General features: G+C 36.6%; 1 protein-coding gene and 6 non-coding genes across 7 annotated transcripts; all 7 read left to right on the forward strand.

Annotated features, from left to right (window-relative positions):
• LOC136228352 (small nucleolar RNA U61) lies at nucleotides 1-92 on the forward strand. Its single transcript, XR_010688677.1, has one exon. It is a non-coding gene; the product is annotated as a small nucleolar RNA U61 (small nucleolar RNA).
• An 82-nt stretch (nucleotides 93-174) lies between these two features.
• LOC136228356 (small nucleolar RNA snoR14) lies at nucleotides 175-249 on the forward strand. The gene has a single exon (XR_010688680.1). It is a non-coding gene; the product is annotated as a small nucleolar RNA snoR14 (small nucleolar RNA).
• A 93-nt stretch (nucleotides 250-342) lies between these two features.
• On the forward strand, nucleotides 343-436 carry LOC136228347 (small nucleolar RNA Z101). Its single transcript, XR_010688672.1, has one exon. It is a non-coding gene; the product is annotated as a small nucleolar RNA Z101 (small nucleolar RNA).
• Nucleotides 437-10,896: 10,460 nt separating this feature from the next.
• LOC136227767 (F-box protein SKIP22-like) lies at nucleotides 10,897-12,217 on the forward strand. Its single transcript, XM_066016507.1, has one exon. The coding sequence runs from the start codon at nucleotides 10,957-10,959 to the stop codon at nucleotides 12,112-12,114; it is 1,158 nt and encodes a 385-aa protein (XP_065872579.1). The 5' UTR covers nucleotides 10,897-10,956; the 3' UTR covers nucleotides 12,115-12,217.
• A 10,462-nt stretch (nucleotides 12,218-22,679) lies between these two features.
• Nucleotides 22,680-22,771, forward strand: LOC136228351 (small nucleolar RNA U61). The gene has a single exon (XR_010688676.1). It is a non-coding gene; the product is annotated as a small nucleolar RNA U61 (small nucleolar RNA).
• Nucleotides 22,772-22,857: 86 nt separating this feature from the next.
• Nucleotides 22,858-22,932, forward strand: LOC136228355 (small nucleolar RNA snoR14). Its single transcript, XR_010688679.1, has one exon. It is a non-coding gene; the product is annotated as a small nucleolar RNA snoR14 (small nucleolar RNA).
• A 92-nt stretch (nucleotides 22,933-23,024) lies between these two features.
• LOC136228346 (small nucleolar RNA Z101) lies at nucleotides 23,025-23,118 on the forward strand. The gene has a single exon (XR_010688671.1). It is a non-coding gene; the product is annotated as a small nucleolar RNA Z101 (small nucleolar RNA).
• The last annotated feature ends 317 nt before the right edge of the window (nucleotides 23,119-23,435 follow it).

Genomic DNA, 23,435 nt, shown 5'->3' on the forward strand with positions numbered 1-23,435 from the left:
CTGCTATGATGAATTTTTACTGTGTACCAGATGCGGCTCTCTTATGAGTCCGTGTTTGATGGCAATACAACCCTCTAAGAAGTTATGAGCTCATTGTTTGATTTTGATGATTTCTTTCTTGTCTTCTTTTTTGTTAGTTTTCGTTTCTAAAATTAAAATTTTGAGGGTGAAGAGGCGAAGTGACGAAAGAAGTTCATCAGTACACTGATTATTGTGATGTTATTGTGAATCTCGACAGGTTCTGATCGCAATTTAACCCTCAAAAATTTAAAATTATTCTGTAAATTTTGGTCGAAAACTAGTTTATCCACTCGATTTATATTTGCTTCTGATTTGTGGATAACTGGGCATGTGATGAATCTCATGATTTAATGGGTAATTTGCGACTGAATTTTATTATTTGATGCTACATCACCTTGGAGAACTGATTCCCTTTGTCTGATTGAAATCCATAGCATAGATGATTAGGAAACGAATTGCTGCCTCTTGCTGATCTTTGTTGCACTAGATAATCCTTTTATTCTTAGATTTACAGTGAACTGGTTTACCATTCTGGTAGATTTGTGCCCTTATTTTGATGCATAATTGATAAAACTCAGATTTCCATTTCAAATAGGGCAACACTATGTTAGCGGCTTTGATTTTGGTTAGATAAAAGCTGGATTGTGTTCTGATTTATAAGAACCAAGAAATCAAACACATGATTGAATCTGAACAAGTAATTGTTGAGATAATTGTGTAAATTTGTTAGGTACATGGTTGAATCCGAACAAGCAACTTTTGTTTAGTTGCATAAAGTTTAATTTCATAAGTTTCTGTTTAGTATTATTGACTACTTCCTTTTTAGATTGACATTAACCATTATCATTGCTTTGGTGGAATTAGAATCAATTGAATCCAATTTTTCCTCAAATCATTCACTTCTGATAAGCTTGCAAAAGTGTCCTGGACTAAATCTTTTTCCTTTCTCAACAAACCTAACTTTGCCTCCATTCCTTTATTTTTGTTTAACAAAATCTTCTTTTGGTCATCAACTTTCCTCATCAATTGATCTCTTTGTTGACAAATCTGGCTACATTTTTCTCTTTCATCTTTAAGGTTAACCTTTGACTCAACAATCTCAGCTTTTAAGAACTTAATCCCATTCTCCTTCTCTGCATTCTATCTCACCAAACTTTTCGGGGGAACTCTCATTGCATCTATTTGAGTTTTGATGAAAACAAGAAACCATCTCTTCTCTATCTCCAAGCATACTCTCTTCTTACTTTCGAGAACGAATTTAGTTTCCCATTAGATTTTCTCGGCATCAGTCTGACCCAGTTAAATCTCTAAACTATCTTTGGCATGCAACAAAGATTTAACTTGAGAGGGATCAATTGGATGCTTAAATCTTTGTTGCTGAAAAAAATTTGTCATATTGCTGGAAAAAAAAAATCTATTTGGAAACTGAATTCCTTCATGAAGGTGAAGAGAGAGTATGTTTAAAGATAAATAAGAGATTTTTGTTTGATTTATGTTTCTTATGATCTTGTATATGTTCTTATGGTAGTTTGATTTATGTTTCTTATGATCTTGTATATGTTCTTATGGAAATAGAGTTTGGTTTGTACAGTTTTTTTTTTTTTTTTGTGATGAAGGTTTGTACAGTTATATGCGTATTAGATTATTCATTGTGTTGAATATTAGTTATAATAATAATGCAGTGAAATAGAGAAGCCCTATATCATTTCAAAAGATTGAAAGTATTGTTAAAACCTTGATTCAACAATATGCGAAGTCACTATTTGATGAGGTGATAAAGTATACACTTGCTTTTATGCATTCTTTTTGGTTTAACAATATATGGGGTCACACCTTTAGCAATTTTAGACACTTTTGTTCTGTTTGGCTTTTAATTTCGTGTAATTTACAAAAGTAGACCATAGAAAAAGTACATTTAAATTTGTAGACTTATTTAGACATTTGTAACAATCGCGTCTGTAAAAAGTTCTTCAAAATTCAATATGATTAAAAATTATTTACGTTCTACTATTGTAGTAACAATTAATGGGTTTAGAGATGCAACAACTTGTTCTGTTGCCAAAAATCAATTTTCTTGTAGTGGGTGAAACTTTGAAAATTTATTAGTGAAAATGATTCATTGGTTGATATGCATATAGAAAACATGAGCATTGGACTCACTTCGATGAATTATTTTCAGAAACCATTTGCCCTAATGAAATCTTAAAAAAATGGAATCTATAGATTAAGTTTTGTATAAAATACAAGTTAGGTTTATGGATCCATATTCCATGTGGATGGTAATTTCAATTCCAATTTTGCATTAAATAACAAGAAAACAATGAGACATGCTTTAATAAATTAGACAAAATACCACAACTAAAGTTCTTTGATTTGCTAATTGTGTAAGAGGTAGTTCTCATTTTACATACAATCCAAATACATGAGATCAACAATAAACGCATGCGTCTCTCATGCTAAATTATTGGACTAGCATAGAATTTGTTCGCTTTTGCAATAGAGGGCAACTATACTCGCTTGTCGACCAACAAAACAAACACTATACAATAACAAGACTCCTACACTGACTAATAATCAAACCAAACTTAGAAAAATCATCGTCATACGAATTAAAAGCATCCATTGTAACCTTTGAATCTGATTCCAAAATAACTCTTCTGTAATTTAGCTCTTCGACCAAGATAAAACTTCACAAATTCGAAAAGCCTCTACTTATCTGATGTCAAAAAAAACTTTTCTTTTTGGAAATTTTTTTTTTCCCACAATAAGTAAACTAAATGAGCCATTAACAAAATATTGAACGTTCTTGTTAAACAACCAGACACATCTATCTACCGAATCCAAGCCAACAAGTGGTAATACGGGATATTCTATGATATCTGTCACTAATTAAATTTTTAATTAGTCAAAAGATGCTAATCCATTTAATATTAGCCACACCGATTAGAATATTTTTAATAAGATATACACTATAAGAAAACAGCTAGTTAGCTACTATTTTTAGCGACCGTATGAAAATCGGTCGCTAAAATACCGTCTATTTTCGTCGTCTAAGGTGATGTATTTTGCAAATATAAAAGATTTTTTATAGTATTTTTTTTTAATAAACATACTATTGGTCTTGTACTAGTTAATAATAAATTTAATGTAAGTATTTATAGCAACATCAAAATCTATTGGATTTATATCAATGATACAACTGAATAGTAAATAGATTAATTAAATATTTATAGGGTGAATACATGACTATTTTGCTAGGGGCAGTTGAAGTTATGGGCCAAATAGAGAGACAATAAATTTATTAAGACAAAGCACAAATGAATTGATTTTCCTCACAATAAGGAGCAATGGGTCACAATAAGGAGGTCATATGTGTGGATTTTTTTGCGAGTGTTCTATATAAAGGAACTCTTGCCCAACCTGTGTCTTGTTTGATTTTCCTCACAGGGCTCTCTCTCTGGCTCCTCCCTTCTAATTTTGTAAGGGTTTGACCCTTAACCCGCCTTGTGAATCCCTTCCAATTCATTGTTGTAGGAGCAATGGGTCACAATAAGGAGGTCACATGTCTGGATTTTTTTTGCGAGTGTTCTGAATAAAGGAACTCTTGCCCAACCTGTGTCTTGTTTGATTTTCCTCCCAGGGCTCTCTCTCTGGCTCCTCCCTTCTAATTTTGTAAGGATTTGGACCCTCAACCTGTCTTGTGAATCCTTACCATCAAATACTTGCTTTCTCTTATTGAATCTGTCAATATTCTGCATAATTGAAAAGGTACAGATTGTGGCCTTTTTATAGACTTATAATGTAACAAGAAGAGAGATTATAAAGGAAAAAAAGGTGGAGGAAGTATGGGAGGAGGCGGGTCTTACTGTACAGGTAAATAGATGTGGGGATGATGCGAGCAATTTCGCAGATTTCTTTTTTAAATTGTGCAGGGCTGGTGACCAGAGTCAAGGTGAACTGTTTATGATGATTCTATGGAACTGGTGGCAAGCCCGAAATGAAAAATTCTGGAAACATATGAGTCGACCGCCACAGATAACAGTTTGAGATAGTAAGCGGATCTTGGAGGAGTGGAAAATCACAAGGAATTGCAGATTATCAAGAGGAGAATTACGTACCTTGTCGGAATGTGAGAGGAAATGGCACCGACCGCCTGCGGGATTGCTGTCCTGCTGCTCTGATTCGAGCTTCTTTACTGTGCTGGGAGTTACGGGCAGCGGAGCTGTAATTAGGAATAAAGAGGGGGTTTTTCTGCAAGCTAGAACTGCAAAGATTGAAAGGTTGATGGAAACTAGAGAAGGAGAAGCTTGGGCCTTATTAAATGCGATTAAATGGGTTAGTGAGCTCGGAATGAACAACGTAATCTTCGAGACTGACTCGCTGGAAACCGTTAATGCTATTCACTCTAAGAAAGAAGATTTATCGGAGTTTGGAGATATTATTACCCAATGTCGGTCTGCCTTGTTACTAAACAACGGTTTTTCTGTCCGCTTTATCAGAAGACAAGCAAATAGCTTTGCCCATGCTTTGGCTCGGGCGGCTAATCAATATGCTAGTCTTAAGTTTTTTAATGTCTTTCCATCTTTTATTTCTGATTCTGTATTGAACTTTTGTCATTCTGTTGCTCATTAATGAAATTTCTCTTCAAAAAAAATAAAATCCTATATTTTAGCCACTACTTATTCCCTTAACAAAATAAAGATTCAGAAAATCATATTTTAGCCACTACTTATTCCCTTAACAAACTAAAGATTCAGAAAATCAAAATCTCAACACATATGACGTGATCTCTTTTAGAGCAAAGGTTGCTCATTCTTATGGATGTAGCACAGTGCTGGTTAGGATCTTCACTTCCTGTGTACGTGGATAGTTTAGGCATTTTCTAGTTCCATGGGAAGCTTTACTCGATGATTTGTTGTAGTAGCAAGGTTTTGCTAGAAGTCACTTTCCCATCGATGCTCACTGAGGGCTTTCTTATCTAGGAATCTTTAAATTTCACAACTCATGGCTCATTTTGGTCTACCAACACTCATGGAGAAATTGGATGAGTATGCCTATCTAAGGGTTAGGCTCTCGCGAGGTGCCCGTCACTCGCCTAGGCAACTTGACCATGTTCTTCTTTTGGCCTTTCATGCTCAGTTGAGCTCTTGGTTTGGAGGAACTCCAACAATTTGTGATTGTCCTTATAGATGACCTTTTGAGCTTCAATCATCTACCTTTACATTTCACTGTATTAGTCTTGCATGGATTTAAAGCTTCGAAGAGTTTCCATTAGCTTCTCAATGCATGTTTTGACATATTCGTCTGAGTTTATTTCCACGAAGACTCTTTGCTCGAGTTTTTTTTGTTCATTGTGGATTGTTTCATTGTTTATCCTTCAGTTGTTCTAAGTTTCCCACAAGTCTTTATAATGAATTTCTATTGTCGCTTCGCCTCTTCACCCTCAAAATTTTAATTTTAGAACAAAAAACTAACAAAATAAATTCATTAAAATCAAGCAAAAAACAATTAGAATGTTGAATATCTGAGCTTTAAACTTCTTAGAGGGCTGTGTTTCCATCATAGATGGGCTTATAAAAGAATCCATCTGTCACACAGTAAAAATTCATCACAACAGAGAAGTAGAATGTATAAATCCAGAGACAAATTGAAACGAAAAAGAGTAAAAAATCAAAACAAAGACTAATAAGTTATGGAGGAGAAAAAGGCCTAAGCAGGCTATTTAATGAAAGAAAAGATAGAAACCTTAATTATTGTTGTCACGTGATATGGCACGTGATCGTGTAGATTAAGAGGCTACATAGTAACCTTACTAGTCACCTATTAGAAATGTGTTGGGGTTTAGTGTCCTATAGTCAATTGTTCTAGGATATAAACCAGTTGTAATTAAATTGTTCTTTTATATCATTTGTTTTAATAAGATATGGTTTTCAACTATATAAAGACAATTACTTTTAAGAACTAAATAAGTCAAATAAAAGGAAATCCTTAAGTTTATTTAAAGTGATTATAAAGTGTTCATACAAGTATGAAGTGAGACAAAACATTATAATAAACTAATAAACTTAAAACCACCCCAAGTCAAGTAATATGTTTGAATAGGGATTGACATAATACTGTTGAGACTTGCATGTGACAATGTCTTCTGTTGTGAACAGAAAGCTGATCTCACAAGCTTCAGATATGTAGATATCTGGGCAGTTATATGGATCCGGTGAATGAGTTTATTAGAATTGGGGACCCGACTTGAGATAACAGGATGGATGGATTTATCCTATGTCACCTGTTCATCACATTAGTATTAATAGGTATAAGTAATCCTCAGACTCAAAGGAATATTAATTAGTGATTCTGGATTATGAAATGTGATACTTTGACTCTATTCAAACACGATCCATAACAGGGATGACTCTGGAGTGTGTGCGAGCAGACGTTGGGTATCACAGGAAGTAATTGCAGAATAGTTAATATTGGATTGAGCATTTGTCACTCCTGATAAATGGGAGATATGTCCAGGGATCACTTGTGGAAGACTTAACTCTAAATCCTTGCAAGGTGATGGATTAAGGGTTAAAATACAGATTTCACTTAATCTATCTATTCAGAGTTAACTCGGTCTGTACAAGTAAAACGAACGTCTCGCTATATATGACTTGACATAATCCATAGTCATAAGATTCAGTTCAAGGATGTAACTGATAAAAGATCGAATTATACTATACTTAATACGGAAAGGTCAACGACGGAATCATTCTGTCTTCTTATAGCTTTGGGGGAATGTTTACGGTTCTGCTATTCACAGTCCGCGCACTGATTACATTATGCAAAGATTAAATATAATTTTGGGAAATTAATTTAATGGTTGTATACGGCTAGTAGCAATAAGAACCTAATGGGTCACATATAAGACTTAGAACCAAAAAGAGGAATGGATTGTAATTAATAGATGGAAGCCCAAAATAGTTTTGAAGGCCCAATAAGGAATGGGGGGGGGGGGGGGGAATTGTGCATGGATTTTGCACATGTGGGAATTAATTTTAGACAATTATGACTAGATTATAATTGTGGTTAAATTAATTATAATTAATTTAGAAGGTTTAATGTGATTATAATTCTTCTAATTATAATTTTTTTTCCAAACAGTTGTGTGCAATGCACTTACATTAAAAAAAGGAAGATTACATTAAAGAGAGAGAAAAACCCTCAACCCATCCTACCAATGTGATTCGAACCCATGACCTCTAGGGTCATAGATAAGCTCTCAACCAACAGGCTAAATTCTATCAAACAACTTAATATTATCTTTATATTTAGATATAATTATAGATAATATTAATAGAGTATTATTTAGAATAAAACTCTAAATAAGTAACCTAATTCTATCTAACTAGGGTTTAGATACAAGATGCTATTTATACCCCCTCATAGGTGAATTTTGCCCAACCCTAATCCAGGAGAGAGAGAGAGAGAGAGAGAGAGAGAGAGAGAGAGAGAGAGAGAGAGAGAATTTCGACCTCCCTACCATAGAGGACGAAATTGCTCCACTTGCTTCCATCCGATTAATTCTATCTCTTGCTTTTTCTCTTTGATCTTGTGTTGATTTATTAGAGACAATCTTTATTGATTGTTTTCTTTTGGTTGAGATTCTGACTGATTTGATCTTGTGTTTTTCTTTGTGCTCGTGAACTCAGAACTAGAGTTGAGAGCACTTCGTTAGCAACGGTAGATAGTGTTGGTCCCTGGTAATTAGTTCCAAGGGGGGGTTAGGAACTAATATAACTTTTTCTCGTTTTAATTAAGCTGACTGGAAGTTATTTTTAGAGTTTATTAACTCAGCTTATGGTCAGCTTGGTGAGATATGTTTGAAGACAGCTTTAGTCAGATGTTGACTAAAGTTGTTTTCTTGTGAGTTGAGAATTGACACTCTTGGAGGTCAGCTTCTAACTCAGCACCACTTACTTACTCAAGATCAGCTTAGGCAATTTATATGCTGAGTAAATAAAGTAAACAACACATGCAATTATAAGAGAGAGTTTAGGGATTACTCAGTATCACTTATCCTGGTTCGGCCTCTCTGCCTACGTCCAGTCCCCAGAGTCCTCCGGGATTGTTGAATCCAATACTGAGCTCTTTAAAGGTAGAGCACAAACCGATTACAAGGCAGTTGAATATGCAAGAGTACCTTCCTCTATTCGTCTACTCAACTCCTACTAAGTGCTACAACCCAGCACCTAGATTTCTCTACCACTGAAATGCTTACAGCCAAGCACTCAGCTTAACACTCTCAATATTCCTATTGATCACAGACTTGTTCTTTTTGAACTAAAGAACACTTTAGATGATTACAAATCAATCTAGCATTTACACATAGAATAGAAAAGTTGGTGTAAGATCTTTTTGTATTTGAGTGCTTTCTAGACTTTCTCTCTTGTATTTTTCTTTCAAAATGTTCCAGTGATGATCCAAGTTCATCGATTGTCCTTTTATAGAAGGAAATCTGTAGATTTGATCGTTTTGAAATGTCTTAGCCGTTAACACCAAAACTGCTCTTTTGGGGGAACAATTTCTGGACAGCTTCAGACTGCACCGCCATTCCCTTTCTCTGTTTTCATCAGGCGTCAGGTTTGTCTTCTAGCGTCTGGTTTGTCTTTTTGTGCCAGTTGTCTGTTTCCAATAATCCAACGTCCCATGACTCTTGGAATTAGTCTTTTAGGTGTCTTCGAGGTTCCAATTATTGGTGCAGAGGATTGGCAGACTTTGTTCTTTAGTGAACAGATCCTTTATGCTGTCCTGACTGTCACTCACATTCGTTTGTTCTCTTCGAGTTATTCAACGTTCATGCTGAGTTCCTTCTAGGTCGGCTCCGTTTTGTTTAACCGCTCTTGAAGAAATCTTCAACTTTAGTCAGCTTCGTTTTGTTTCTGAATTTTACTCCACTCAGCTTCCATTCTGTCATGCTGAGTTCCGTTCTACTCAGCTTCGCTTGTGCTGACTTTTGTCCTGTCTTTACTTTATATATTTTTGCACTCAATATATAACAAACATATTAGTACAATTAAATCAAAGCATCTAAATTTAATTGCCTCTTAATCATGGATGATTTTGTCAAATCAAAATCTTGTGGAAAGGTGTTTCAACAGATAGTACGTCATATAAGGTATTTCCTTCTATCATTCTTTATATGAAATAACGATTAATGAAACTTGGTTTAAGGAAATAGGTAAAAAATTTTGTATTTCCGCTGCCCTATGATTGTCTATTTTCCTTCAAAATGAAGCTTAGTTTAAAATCAAAATCTAATCTAATCTAACACAAATAATAAGTGAAAATTAAAGGCCTAATAATAATATATACACAACCCCTCCAAGTTTGGGGGGCTAGGGATTATATTCGAGGAAATTAAAGGGTAATTTATAAAAGTAAACCTTAGGAGAAGTCCATTTACATTTTTAGACCTATTTCAACATATGCTATCAAACTAGACACTTTCAATACATTTTTCCAAAAATACCCTTACAAACCCCTCATATTCTTCAACCCATCTTCTTCAACTCATCTTCTTCCCAATCTATTAGGCAGTTTAATCTAAAGAAGAACAAACAACATTCTAAAGGACCATGTTTCAATTTAAGAACAACGAAGAAAACATAAACAGAAACTAAGAACAATAAAGAACAAGTAAAAGTAAATTTTGAATATTTAGAGTAAATTTCTTCAACTTCATCTTCTTCTTCAATCCACCTTCTACATAACTTTGAATGTTTAGAGTAAATAAAATGGTTCGCATTTTACAAAAGGAGAACCCATTTGGAGTTCTCATTTCATAAAATATGAATCCAAATCATAAAATGAGAACCTCCAAATGAGTCCTTATTTCATAAAATCTGAACTTCAAATAAGTGCTCATTTCATAAAATATGAACCCATAATAAAATGCAAACCTAATGTGTTCTCATTTTATAAAAAGCGAACCCAAATCATAAAATGAGAACCTAATGAGTTTTCATTTCCTAAATCATAAAATGAGAACCTCAAACGGGTTCTCATTTCATAAAATATGAACCAAATGATAAATTGCAAATAATAAAAAAAATCCTTACTTTCTCTACCTCAAATCCATTATCTGAGTTATAAATGACTAAAGTTGAAGTGATAGGCGGAGACAGAGACCCCACTTTATAAGAATTCATCAATTTCCTACTTTTTATTTCAAGTGGGTGTCCTTTCATTAATTTATATTAATTAAAGTTTAATTTCAAAGTGATATAAATTTTAATTTAAAATTAATAAAATAATTAGAATAAATTTTTTCTAATAATATGTACTGATATTAATAAAATAATATCCAATGATGCCAAGCTAAATAGAAGTAATTATAGGGATGGTAAAGATATTTTTATTAGGTGAATTGATGTTCAAATATTAGGAAAAATTAAATTTTTTATAATTTAAATTTTTTTTTGAGTAAATAATTTATAATTTAAATTCTTTTAGAGTAAATAATTTATAATATAAAATATTTTTAGAGTAAATAATTTACTATAATTTAAATATATATTTTTTTGTCACTGAAATAATTATTTTTCTGAATTAACACACGTTTAAAATGCTCCAGACTTAAGCAGTCCAGTAGCTTAGCCCTTGTTTGGGAGGAAGTTAATGAAAGTAAATGAGAGTAATTGAGAGTAATGAAAGGTTAAGTATTAAGTTAACATTATTTGAGAGGAAGTTAATGAGAGTAATGGAAGGTTAATTTAACCTTTCTCCCCCTCCATATTTAACTCTAACCTTTAACTCTAACCTCCATTAAAACGGTGATCAACCTATATAAAGTTCTTACAAATTGGAAGAAAAAAGTTAGGAAAAACCCTAAAATCTATTGGAAGAAAAACCCCTAAAACCAGTAAGGAAAAAACCCTAAAAATCAGCCACAAAATGATGAAACTTAGATTTCGAAGTCTGGAAACTCGGACATTGGAAGTACCTGTGATCTACTCGATTCCACAGCTCAAATATCATCTATGTTATTCCCTTTTTCACCCTCCTACTTTCCCATCTTCTCTCCGTTTATCTCTCAACGAAAAGGATGAGCTTTCCTCGCCCTCTCCCCATGACTCCTTGCTCTCTACCGGCATAACCTCCGGCGACCTCATCTATTATGACTTTTCTTATTCTTCTGCTCAACAACCAGGTAATTCTCCGTCTCAAATTGAAGATATAGGTAAGAGATTGTCCGAGCCAAATTTGTTGAGGAGGGTATTATGGGAAAATATGGGTAATGATTTCAGTGATAATAAGCTTGTTTTTCTTGCTGTTCATGCTGTTCTAATAGAATCTGGCTTTGTTGGTTTCAATTCCATGTCTGGATTGAGAGTTGAGAAAGAGAAAGCTTCTTCCATGACTTTCACTATGTCAATTAGCTATACTCTTCCTCAACTTTTATCTGATGATAATGATACAACAGACTCAATTGTGCTGAAATTTCAGAATTTAGGGCATTATGTTAATGTCTACGGCTCCTTGGCCAATAGCCATTTAGGTCTGCATAAGTTGAACATAGATAAAACTAGATATGTTCCTGCTATTGGAACATTTTGGGTAACTGGTGATGGCTGTGATAGGGTGAATGAGATGGATTCAAATGCTGAAAAAGTTATTTTTGAGTTGTGGAAATTTGTCAAGGATGGGCTAGCTTTGCCTCTGTTGATTGATTTGTGTGAAAAAACTGGTTTGGATCTCCCACCTTGCTTGATTGGTCTTCCAGCAGACTTAAAGTTTAGCATTTTGGAGTTACTGCCAGGTGAAGACATTGGGAGAGTGGCATATGTTTGTAAAGAGATGATGTATTTATCTTCTAACAATGAGTTATGGAAGGAAAAGTATATGTCCGAATTTGGCACTGAGACTGGAGCTGTATCATCGCATACCTGTAATTGGAAAGCAAGGTTTGCTTCTTCTTTGAAGTGGAAGAGATTTGAACAGAAAGAACGCATACGCGTTCGCGATCTGCAATCTTTCTTACGCGTTCGCAAAGCCAAGGGTTCAATTGGTTACATAACAAGGCATCCCTATCCCATTGATCTCATTGATTAAGTGATAAAGGGTTCCATTCCTAGCAAACCTATTTAATAATAAATTGAAGGACATGGTAATATGGATCTGTATCGTGCCCACTTCAAATAAAGTGGACATTCATTTGTGAAGATGTGTGAGATATTAATATGAAGTTGACCTTTAACTATTAGCTTAACCTTTTAGTTAAACTATGAAGCTGAATGTTGTTTCTAGTGACTTTTTGCTGTGAATTTTTGCTCTGAGTAATCATATAATTGTGTTTGCAGGTAACTTTGTGATTTGTTGAACAGACTAATATATCATATTAAACCTTTTAAATGTTTAACGTGTTACTAACACCAATCAACAGATTACTCTGCCTATTTGGCTTAATGCCCATAACTGGTCACAAGTCCGGACAAAGAAGGAGAGTTTATGTACAGGTTGCAAGGTTGCAATATGTGATGGTGGTATTTGTTTTTTCCTGTTTTATTGCTTTTTATTGAGTTGTAGGTTACTGAATCTCTTTTTTTTTTTTACATGGTGATAGCCTCTGCAACTAAAAGTTGTTTTGAGGATATGCATAATATGGTTGTTTTGAGGATATGCATAATTTTGAATATTTAGTAAATTGCAAACAATAATTCATGGTACCTCTTAAGTATTTCAATAAGCGATAAAGTGCACTCCAGTGTTCATTATTTGGATAATGAGTATATCTACTCAATCTACTAACAGCATAGGCTATGTCAGGTCTAGTTTGGTTCATTAGGAACATTACACTGCCTATGATCTTAGCATATTCCTCTTGGGAGACACTATTTCCTCCCTTATTACTTGTTAAATTTACACTAAGATCATAAGGAGTTCTAGCTGGAACTACATCAAAACTGTTAAATTTTTTCAATAGTTTATCCACATAATGTGACTGTCCTAATGAAAACCCATTTTCTGTCTTAGTAATTTTGATGCCAAGAATTACATCCGCTTCTCCCATGTCTTTCATGTCAAAGTGAGAAGATAGAAATGATTTTGTATCATCAACCATATCTAAGTTTGTTCCTAAGATTAGGATGTCATCTACATATAGGCATATAATCACATAATTCGAATCACAAGACTTAGAATAGACACATGTATCCGATCCATTAACCACATACCCATTGGAAAGTAAAACACTGTTAAATTTTTCATACCATTGCTTGGGTGATTGTTTCAACCCATAGAGTGACTTTCTCAATTTGCACACTTTGTCCTCGTGTCCAGGTATGACGTGTCCTTCTGGTTGGTGTACATAGATCTCCTCTTCTAAATCCCCATTTAGAAATGCCGTCTTTACATCCATTTGATGTATCACCAGGTTATGAATTGCTGCAATTGCAATCAGAACTCTAATAGTAGAGATTTTAGTAACAGGAGAATAAGTATCAAAATAGTCAATTCCTTTCTTTTGACTATAACCCACTACAACTAATCTAGCCTTAAATTTTTCAATGGATCCGTCAGGCCTCAATTTTTGTTTAAATATCCATTTACACCTTATAGGTCCAGAGCCTTTTGGCAGATCAACCAATTCCCATGTATTGTTGGCCATAATGGAATCTATTTCACTCTTAATAGCTTCTTTCTAAAAATCAGCATTTATAGAAGTAACAACTTCTTTATATGTTTTTGGTCTTCTTCTATTAGATGGCAGACATAATCTCATCAGTAATATATGTTATCTGGATTTTCTAATAGAAAGGCTGAAATGAAATCTGGTCCAAAGCTATTTTCTATTCTTCTTATTTTGCTTCTCCTAGGTTCAAAAGCAACATCATTTTCATTCTCATCCTGAGGTAGAGATGAAGTAGACTCAATTGGAGTAGAGATAGGTAATTGATAACATCGGGATATTATCGCAAGGACCAAAAGAGATAATCGCCTCAAGTATGCCACGTGGCATAGGAAGCCGCCCGGAGGATCCCCCTGGGTTAGCTCTAAGAGATCCGCTGGCGGATCTCTATGGCGAATCTCTCTATTTACCTAAGTAACGGCTAACCGTCAACTCGGCCATAATGATCATTAAATGAATCATTAATAGTCTTAACCCGCCAGGTTAAGAGTAACTTGTAATCGCCATTAAATGAGCATTAATGGAGACTCTCTAGTTACCTAGAAGTTACAAATCCATCAAACTATAAATAGCCTACGTCTAGGCTATCGAGGTATATATATATTCTTACTCTTCGCTAAGCTTTGTCCATACAGTTTATTCTCCATATTTGTTACTGACTTTGGCATCGGAGTGTCCCCGGCCGATCCCAACGGCGCTTCACAGGGACGTGATCTGATTGGAAATTTCTCCAGTGTTATCAATTGGTGCGGTGAAGGTGGAATCCTTGGTTAAATAAAGGATTTTTTGTTCACACTGAAACATCATGACGGAGGAAAGACGAAATTCCTCCTCTGAGATTAAATCACTGATAATTACACCGCCAAGTGCTGGTCGCACAGATACGACCACTCCTGAGAATTGTTATAAATGTCACAAGGAAAATGGCTACGCGGATGCTCGCTGGGGGTTGACTCGAAAAACCAAACGACTTGGTGGACAAGGTAAATTGGATCGATTTATCCAAATAGAAGGAAGAGAAGATGATAGACTCAAGGAGGACTCGACGAAAAGGAAGAGAAAAAACATAATTAACGTTATAGCTGGCGGACCTGGTTATCAGCCAATGGCAAAGAAGGCAAGGATGACCACCCTTGAGAGAATGTCATTAAACCGCCCTTTTTCAGATACAGGTCAGAAGATTGCACCCCATGCGGACGCACTGGTTGTCACCATGAGGGTTGAAGGTTGGGAAATAAGGCGAGTAATGATTGATACGGGAAGTTCATGTAACATCATTACACGAGGAGCATTCGCCAAACTCAAAATTGATCCTGTCCGGGTAGAACCAACTGTGGTCGATATTTTAGGAGTAACTGGTCATACCATTCAGACGAAAGGTCAGGTTACTTTGGACTGCGAGCTTACTAGGGATGATCAAGTTTGGAGAGAAGATTTGGAGTTTTCGATCTTAGATGGACAATTAGCTTACAATATTATCCTTGGACGACCTTTTATCTCCGAAGTTGCAGCTCTTATCTCCATTCGCCATTTAACACTCTACATTCCCACGGCCAAGGGATGCATGATGGTCAAAGGTTGTCAAAAAGTGGCCCAAGAGACATATTCTGCATCCTTAATGATTCGCCCTCAATCTAAGGAGGAGGATGAGGAGGAACGCGTCACAATGGCTTTGGGGGAAACCGAAATGTACCCTGTGGCGGATGGGAAGCAGGTGCGGATAGCTAAAAGTCTACAAGGTGAGATCAGAGACGCAATCACCAAAGTACTTTGCGAAACTGAAGATGTTTTCGCGTGGAAGGATGAAGTACTCCCCAAGATTAGCCCAGACGTGATCACCCATAAACTCAACATTGACAAAAACGCGGTTCCTGTGGCTCAGAAGAGGAGAAACCATGGTCCGGAAAGGCAAAAAGTGATTGAGGATGAAATCGCCAAGCTCCAAAAGGCGGATGCCATCGAGGAGGTGCTTTATACCTAGTGGTTGGCGAACGTCGTACTAGTCAAGAAAGCTGGCGGGTCTTATCGTATGTGCATCGATTTCACAGATCTTAATAAAGCCTGCCCCAAAGATAATTATCCTCTACCGTGCATAGAAATGCTTGTAGATGGAACTGCCGGTCACGCAATGTATTCCTTTACTGATGTAAAGTCTAGTTATCATCAAATCCCTATGGAGCCCTCGGATAGAATCAAGACCTCGTTCGTAACACATCAGGCCACTTATTGTTTCAAAGTTATGCCCTTCGGGCTCAAGAATGCGGGAGCTACCTATCAGAGGATGATGAACAAGATATTCGCGGACAATAAAAGTGGTAATTATTCCGTCTACGTAGATGACATGATCATTAAAAGCACGACGGCAGAAAGGCATGCAGAAGATATAAAGGAAGTACTGGGCGTACTGCGACACCACAACATCAAGTTAAATCCCGAGAAATGCACTTTTGGAGCTACATATGGAAAATTTTTAGGATTCATGATCAGTGAAAAAGGAGTTAGCCCAAACCCTGACAAAGTCAAAGCAGTTCTTGAGATGCAAGCGCCCCGGAACATCAAGGAGGTACAACGCCTTAACGGGCGTATCATAGCCTTGGGCAGGTTTATTTCTTACTCAGCCCGTAGATGTCAGCATTTTTTCGAAGTTATCAAACAGCAAAAAGCATTCGAGTGGAATGAAGATTGTCAGAATGCCTTTGAAGGAATCAAGCGGTTCCTCACAGAACCACCTATGATGAGTCGACCTTTGAAGGGAGAAGATTTATACATGTATGTATCGGTCACGGATAAAGCCGTATGCACGGTCATGATACGGGAGGAGGATGGCCAACAGTTCCCAATTTATTACGTGAGCAAGGTTTTGAAAGATGCTGAAACCAGATATTCAAGACTAGATAAAATGGCACTGGCTGTTGTAACCACGGCAATACGCCTTAGGCCATATTTTCAGGCGCATACAGTAATAGTTCGTACCAATATACCAATGAGAAAAGTATTGCAGAAGCCGGACACTTCGGGAAGGTTGATGGAATGGGCGATCCGCCTAGGCGAATTTGATGTAAGATATGAAAGCAAGTCATCATTGAAAAGTCAAGTCATGGCGGACTTCGTGAATGAATTCACTGATTAGGGGATATCTCATCCCAAACCTCCGTTAGAAGAATGGTCGATGTATACCGACGGGGCTTCATCAGCGGAGGGAGCAGGGGTGGGAGTTATGATCAAGGGTCCCCATTACATAAAATTGCAGTACGCAGCAAAATTAAATTTCCATGCCATTAATAATGCTGCTGAGTACGAGGCCCTGATATTGGGTCTACGTATACTTCAAGAGATCACCCCGGAGCGGATCGTGATCTACAACGATTCAAAACTAATGGTCAACCAAGTCATCAAGAATTACGAGGTAAAAGACGAGATCCTGGCCAAATATGTAGCAGAAGTCAAAAAATTGCTAGATAACCTTGAAGCTAAAGAAGCCAGATGGGAATTGGTTCACATACCAAGAGAATCCAACACAGAGGCGGATCAATTGGCCAAAATGGCTTCTTGTGAGACAAACTGAGCAGATCCGGACTGTCCCTTCGAGGTAAAAATGGCCCCGGCATTTGTATCTGCAGAAGTAACCCTACTCACAACAGTGGAAGATGATTGGAGGACGGTTATCCGTCAATACTTGCTAAATGGAACATTACCTGAAGATAAAGAAGAGTCGCGAAGGATAATCAGAAGGGCAGCTTATTTCTCCTTGATCAACGATGGTCTTTATAGAAAATCCTTTAGCCATCCTTGGCTGAAGTGCATTCTACCTGAGGAGGGACAGCAAATCCTTAAGGAGCTACACGAGGGATCTTGTGGATCACACGAGGCATCCGCCACGATTTTGAAAAAATCCAGGTTAGCAGGTTTCTACTGGCCCACGGCCGAGTTAGACGCCCAGAGTTTGGTAGAATCTTGTCACAGTTGCCAGATTCATGCAAATGAGTCACACACCACCAAGCACATCCAAAAACCAATCATTGAAGGCCGTCCGTTCGCCCTCTGGGGAATAGACATTGTTGGCCCATTTCCTCCAACTCGCCGGCAAAAGAGGTATGTAATAGTGGCGGTGGACCATTTCACCAAATGGGTGGAAGCCGAGGCTGTTTCCTCCATTACAGCGGAGCGGATAGTGGATTTTGTTAGGGACAACATCGTGGGAAGATACGACATTCCACATACTATTATCACCGACAACGGGACATAATTTAACCGTGGCAAATTCAAGGCTTTTTGTGAGGGATTGGGCATCCTGAACAGATTCGCTTCCGTTTATTATCCTCAGTCCAATGGAATGACCGAAGTAACCAACCAAACGATTGTAAAAGTGATAAAAAAGAGACTAGGAGAACACGACAAAAAATGGGCGGATCAGCTTACGAGTGTTTTGTGGGCCTATCGTACAACTCCTAGAACTGCTACAGGAGAAACGCCATTCGCCCTTTCTCATGGAGTGGAGGCCGTAATCCCAGTTGAAATACAAGTCCCCAGTGATCAAGTGGCCTTTTATTGCGAAGAGGACAATGATAAACAGTTAAGGGACCGCCTAGATCGGGTTGAAGACCGTAAAAACCAATCCTATGTACGCATGGCAGCGTATAAGCAGCGGATTGCCTCTTATCATGACAAAAATGTCAAGCTTGTGGATTTGAAGATGGGGGATCTGGTGCTTCGTAAAGCTGATAAAATCCAATCTCGAGAAGGCAAAGGCAAGTTAGGGATCAATTGGGTAGGTCCATACCTGTAACATCCCCAAAACCCTAACATATGAGTCTTCCCACATTCATATATATTTTCATGATTGAATACATACATTTTAGATTCATCTCATTGTCAGTAGAAGTTTTGTATGCATAATGCGATTATCGTGTGATTAGTAGGCGATTAGTGTGTCGTTAACTTGGTACTGATGACCTATTTTGGTTTGTGCTCTTTACATTAGTTGTATATACATATATGTGTAATATGTTTATTGAGTAGGCAGCTCACCCCTTGCCAACAGATTTTACAGGTTAGGTGGAGTTCTTCTTGCTTAAGGTCGCACCAGCAGTGTCAGTCCATTCTCATCTAGGCATTTTGGAGTCTTGTGAATGTACTTTTGTTTTGTAAATCCTCTGTGTAGGATAATGACTTAAACGTGTATTGTAAATTATAAATGCTTTCTCTTATGTATAATATGTAAAATTTATATGAGATTGAAGTTTATATGATTGAGAATTGAAAACATGTCTATGACTGATATTGTGTGAGATATCATGTGATCCAAATGAGGGGGTTACAATACCAGATAGTGGAGAAGGTTGGACCAGCCACATTCAAAATACAAGATACGGAGGGCAATACGCTACCACGCACGTGGAATCTCCAAAACCTTCGCAAATACTTCGTCAGAAAATGAAGCACGCTCACGGTCTTGAGTACTCTTTTTTCCTTTAACAAGCTTTTTTTCCCATGTGGGTTTTCTTGTTAAACGGTTATCAAATGAAGCTCCTTTATAAAAGACCTATTCGCTGTAATAAGGTGTCTTTTCCATTAATAAACATGGTTGATCAACTTTATATCCTTTACTGTTGCAATTTCAGTATGTTACAAAGAGAACATCCCGAGTTCTCTACATTCACAATAGATCCGCCACTAGGCGGATCATGGTCACCGATAGAGTTAAAACGATCCTTGGACGCAAGGTCTCTACACTCTCATATCCTTCCCAGAGAAGGATTTATAAGTCCTGCGGGCGGATCATTTCACCTTAAAGATAGGTAACAAATTGAACCCCTGGGCAGCTTTACTTCCTCCAAGAAGGAATAGAACAGCTTCAAAACCTTCACAAAGGTTCATATAATGGAGTATGGCTGGCCACCTACTCCAATCTTTAAGTAAAAGCGGAAAAATAGGGTTATCCCCTTTCTTCTTCGCCCTCACTACTTGAGGGTCCTCCTCCACATTCATAGATTCGCCACCAGTAAAGATACCACCTAAGGGATAAAATCTAACGAACAGACGAAATCAAATCATCCGTCACAATTATGATGTCACTATATGTGCCGGCCATAAAAGAACATCGAACAAAATGCTCACAGAAGCATAGAACGGCGCGCAGAAGTCCAAAAGCCCTGAAGGACTTTAAAAGCCTTTTGAGGGGGCTTCTGATAACATCGGGATATTATCGCAAGGACCAAAAGAGATAATCGCCTCAAGTATGCCACGTGGCATAGGAAGCCGCCCGGAGGATCCCCCTGGGTTAGCTCTAAGAGATCCGCTGGCGGATCTCTATGGCGAATCTCTCCATTTACCTAAGTAACGGCTAACCGTCAACTCGGCCATAATGATCATTAAATGAATCATTAATAGTCTTAACCCGCCAGGTTAAGAGTAACTTGTAATCGCCATTAAATGAGCATTAATGGAGACTCTCTAGTTACCTAGAAGTTACAAATCCATCAAACTATAAATAGCCTACGTCTAGGCTATCGAGGTATATATATATTCTTACTCTTCGCTAAGCTTTGTCCATACAGTTTATTCTCCATATTTGTTACTGACTTTGGCATCGGAGTGTCCCCGGCCGATCCCAACGGCGCCTCACAGGGACGTGATCTGATTGGAAATTTCTCCAGTGTTATCAGTAATGAAGTAGAAGCACTAGTTGCATCACACTGTTTGTCTTTCTTTAGGGGAAAGATGTTTTCAAAAAACACTACATCTCTAGATTCACATATGCTATAGTCGTTCAGATTCATGAACCTATAAGCGGCACTATTTGAGGCATAACCAATGAAAACACAATCAAAGGTCTTGGGTCCTATGTTTGGCTTTCTAAAGGATAGAAATGCAACTTTAGCAAGACAACCCCGAACTCTCAAAAAATTCAAATTGGGTGCAAACCCCTTCCACAGTTCATAAGGAGTTTTAACTAACTTTTTATGAGGAACCCTATTCAAATGGCAACCCAATGCCTAGTATCACTAGTTAACATCTTCCATCTAAGCTTAGCAAGGAAGGCGAGATTAAACGGTCGTGTTTCATGCAACCCCAATCCTCCAAGAAGCTTTGGTCTACAGACATTAGCCTAGGCAACATGGTGAATTTTTCGATGGCCTTCAACTGAACCCCACAAAAACGCTCGATTGTAGCGATCAATGCGTCGACAGATGCTCATCAGTATTAGAGCAGTTTGCATAGCATAACTGGGTATAGAGGAGGTGACAGACCGAATTAAAGTGGCCCGACCCGCCAACGACAAGCATTTAGACTTCCACCCCATAAGTCTATTCTGAACCCGATCAACGACAAGCTGATACGTCTCCCTAGTCACACGAGAATGGATCAGCGACATCCCCAAATACTTCCCTAACTCTGTGGTACTCGCAAAGCCCAGAATGTCACACATAGCACGCTTGTCATCCTCCAATACATTCGAAGAGAAGAAGACACAAGACTTATTCAAACTAACCTTTTGCCCCGAAGCACTACAAAAACAGTCCAAAATATTAGTGATAACATGGGTCTGGTAGGAGACTTGCGGTCCGCCCTACGGATGCTCATCGGTTTCCACTGCTTACTAGCAACTGCATCCTCGATCATATGACTGAGTCTCTCCAAGCACAAGACAAACAAATATGGGGATAGAGGATCACATTGTCTAAAGCCTCTTGACGGAGTGAATCCATGAAGTTTTTCCCCATTCCACAGAACATTCATAGCCGAATCAGAAACACAGTTCAAGATAAGCTGAATCCAAAGCGGGCTCAACCTCAAGAGAGGAAGAGTATCCTTCAGAAAAGACCAACTTATTCAATCATACGTTTTTTCAAGGTCCAACTTCAGGATCATAGTACCTATTCGACTCATTTGGATAATATAGAGAAATATTTAAAGAAAAAAACAAAAATTTCACTCTTTGGGGAACAAGTTATTTAGTTACAAAAACTGAGCAATATTTGGGAGCAATGTAGCCAAATTTTGAATTGTGCTTGTACAACTAGGTAAATAACTTATGTAAAAAAAAATTCATTGGTGTTTTTCCATTTGTTTGTTAAAAAGCTAAGTGAGATAAATGCATTTATCTGTTTGAAAAGTGTTGTTCTTGAAAATTTGAAAATTGTGGAAATTCTAGATATCAATCCTCGAATTCAGAAATTTTGGAAATTTTTAGAATTGAATTCAAAACAAAAAATAAGTTGTACAAATTTTATCCACGGCTATAAAACCTTAACAGAATTAAAGTCTATTTCTTAAATAAATGCGGCTAAAATTTGTTTATTTTTTTCTTTTGGATAGATTTAGTTTTAGGCTAAAATTAATTAAATCCTATATCTTTCAAAATTAACAATCAATCTCCAATTATTTAGCCTAATTTTTTTTTATTAATTTCAAATTAGTACAAATTTAAAGATTGAATTTTGATATAATATATGAAATTATTTTTATTTATTTTCTTTACCTTTTGAACTCATTTTTTTTTAAACTTTTGAGACTTAAAAATATGAGAAATTTAAAAATCAAAATAAAAAGATATATATTTTGTTTCTCTTGAAGATTAGATAATTTTAATTTTTTAACACTTAACACACTAAAACGGTAAAATTTTAATATATTCGATAGGAAAAAAAGTTCTCGGACTGAAGGCTGCTCTTCAAATGTGGAGTCCTCGCTTCCACACATAACTTACATTTTTTTTTTATGTTAAAAACTGAAATTTAATTTAGATAATAAAATGAAAAATGTATATTCAAAATAGAAAGGCAAGAGTGTAATTTACCAAGAAGCGATCAACTAGAATACAAGGTCACGTGCCATATCACGTGATAAAACAAATTAGGTTTCTATCGTTTCCTTCTATAAATAGCTTGCTTCAGCCCCTCTTTTCTCCATAATTTAGGTTTACCGTCTTTGTTTCGATTCTGTATTTTCCTTTTAATTTTTCTCTAGATCTATGTATTCAACTTCTCTGCTATGATGAATTTTTACTGTGTACCAGATGCGGTTCTCTTATGAGTCCGTGTTTGATGGCAATACAACCTTCTAAGAAGTTCTGAGCTCATTGTTTGATTTTGATGATTTCTTTCTTTTCTTCTTTTTTTTTTGTTATTTTTCGTTTCTAAAATTAAAATTTTGAGGGTGAAGAGGCGAAGTGACGAAAGAAGTTCATCAGTTCACTGATTATTGTGATGTTATTGTGAATCTCGACAGGTTCTGATCGCAATTTAACCCTCAAAATTTAAAATTATTCTGTATATTTTGGTTGAAATCTAGGTTATCCACTCGATTTATTTTTGTTTCTGGTTTGTGGATTACTGGGTGTATGATGAATCTCATGTTTTAATGGGTAATTTGCGACTGAATTTTATTATTTGATGCTAAATCACCTTGGAGAACTGATGCCCTTCGTCTGATTGAAATTCACTTTCGGAGATGATTAGGAAACGAATTGCTGCCTCTTGCCGATCTTTGTTGAGTTAGATAATCCTTCTATTCTTAGATTTACAGTGAACTGGTTTACCATTCTGGTAGATTTGTTCCCTTATTTTGATGCATAATTGATAAAATTCAGGTTTGCATTACCTCTGTTTCCATTTCAAATAGGGCAACACTATTTTAGTGGCTTTGATTTTGGTTAGATTAAAGTTGGATTGTGTTCTGTTTGATTTATAAGAAAAAAATCAAACAAATGATTGAATCTGAACAAGTAATTGTTATGATTGAA

This window comes from Euphorbia lathyris, chromosome 4 (assembly GCF_963576675.1).
Source record: "Euphorbia lathyris chromosome 4, ddEupLath1.1, whole genome shotgun sequence".
Lineage (NCBI taxonomy): Eukaryota > Viridiplantae > Streptophyta > Magnoliopsida > Malpighiales > Euphorbiaceae > Euphorbia > Euphorbia lathyris.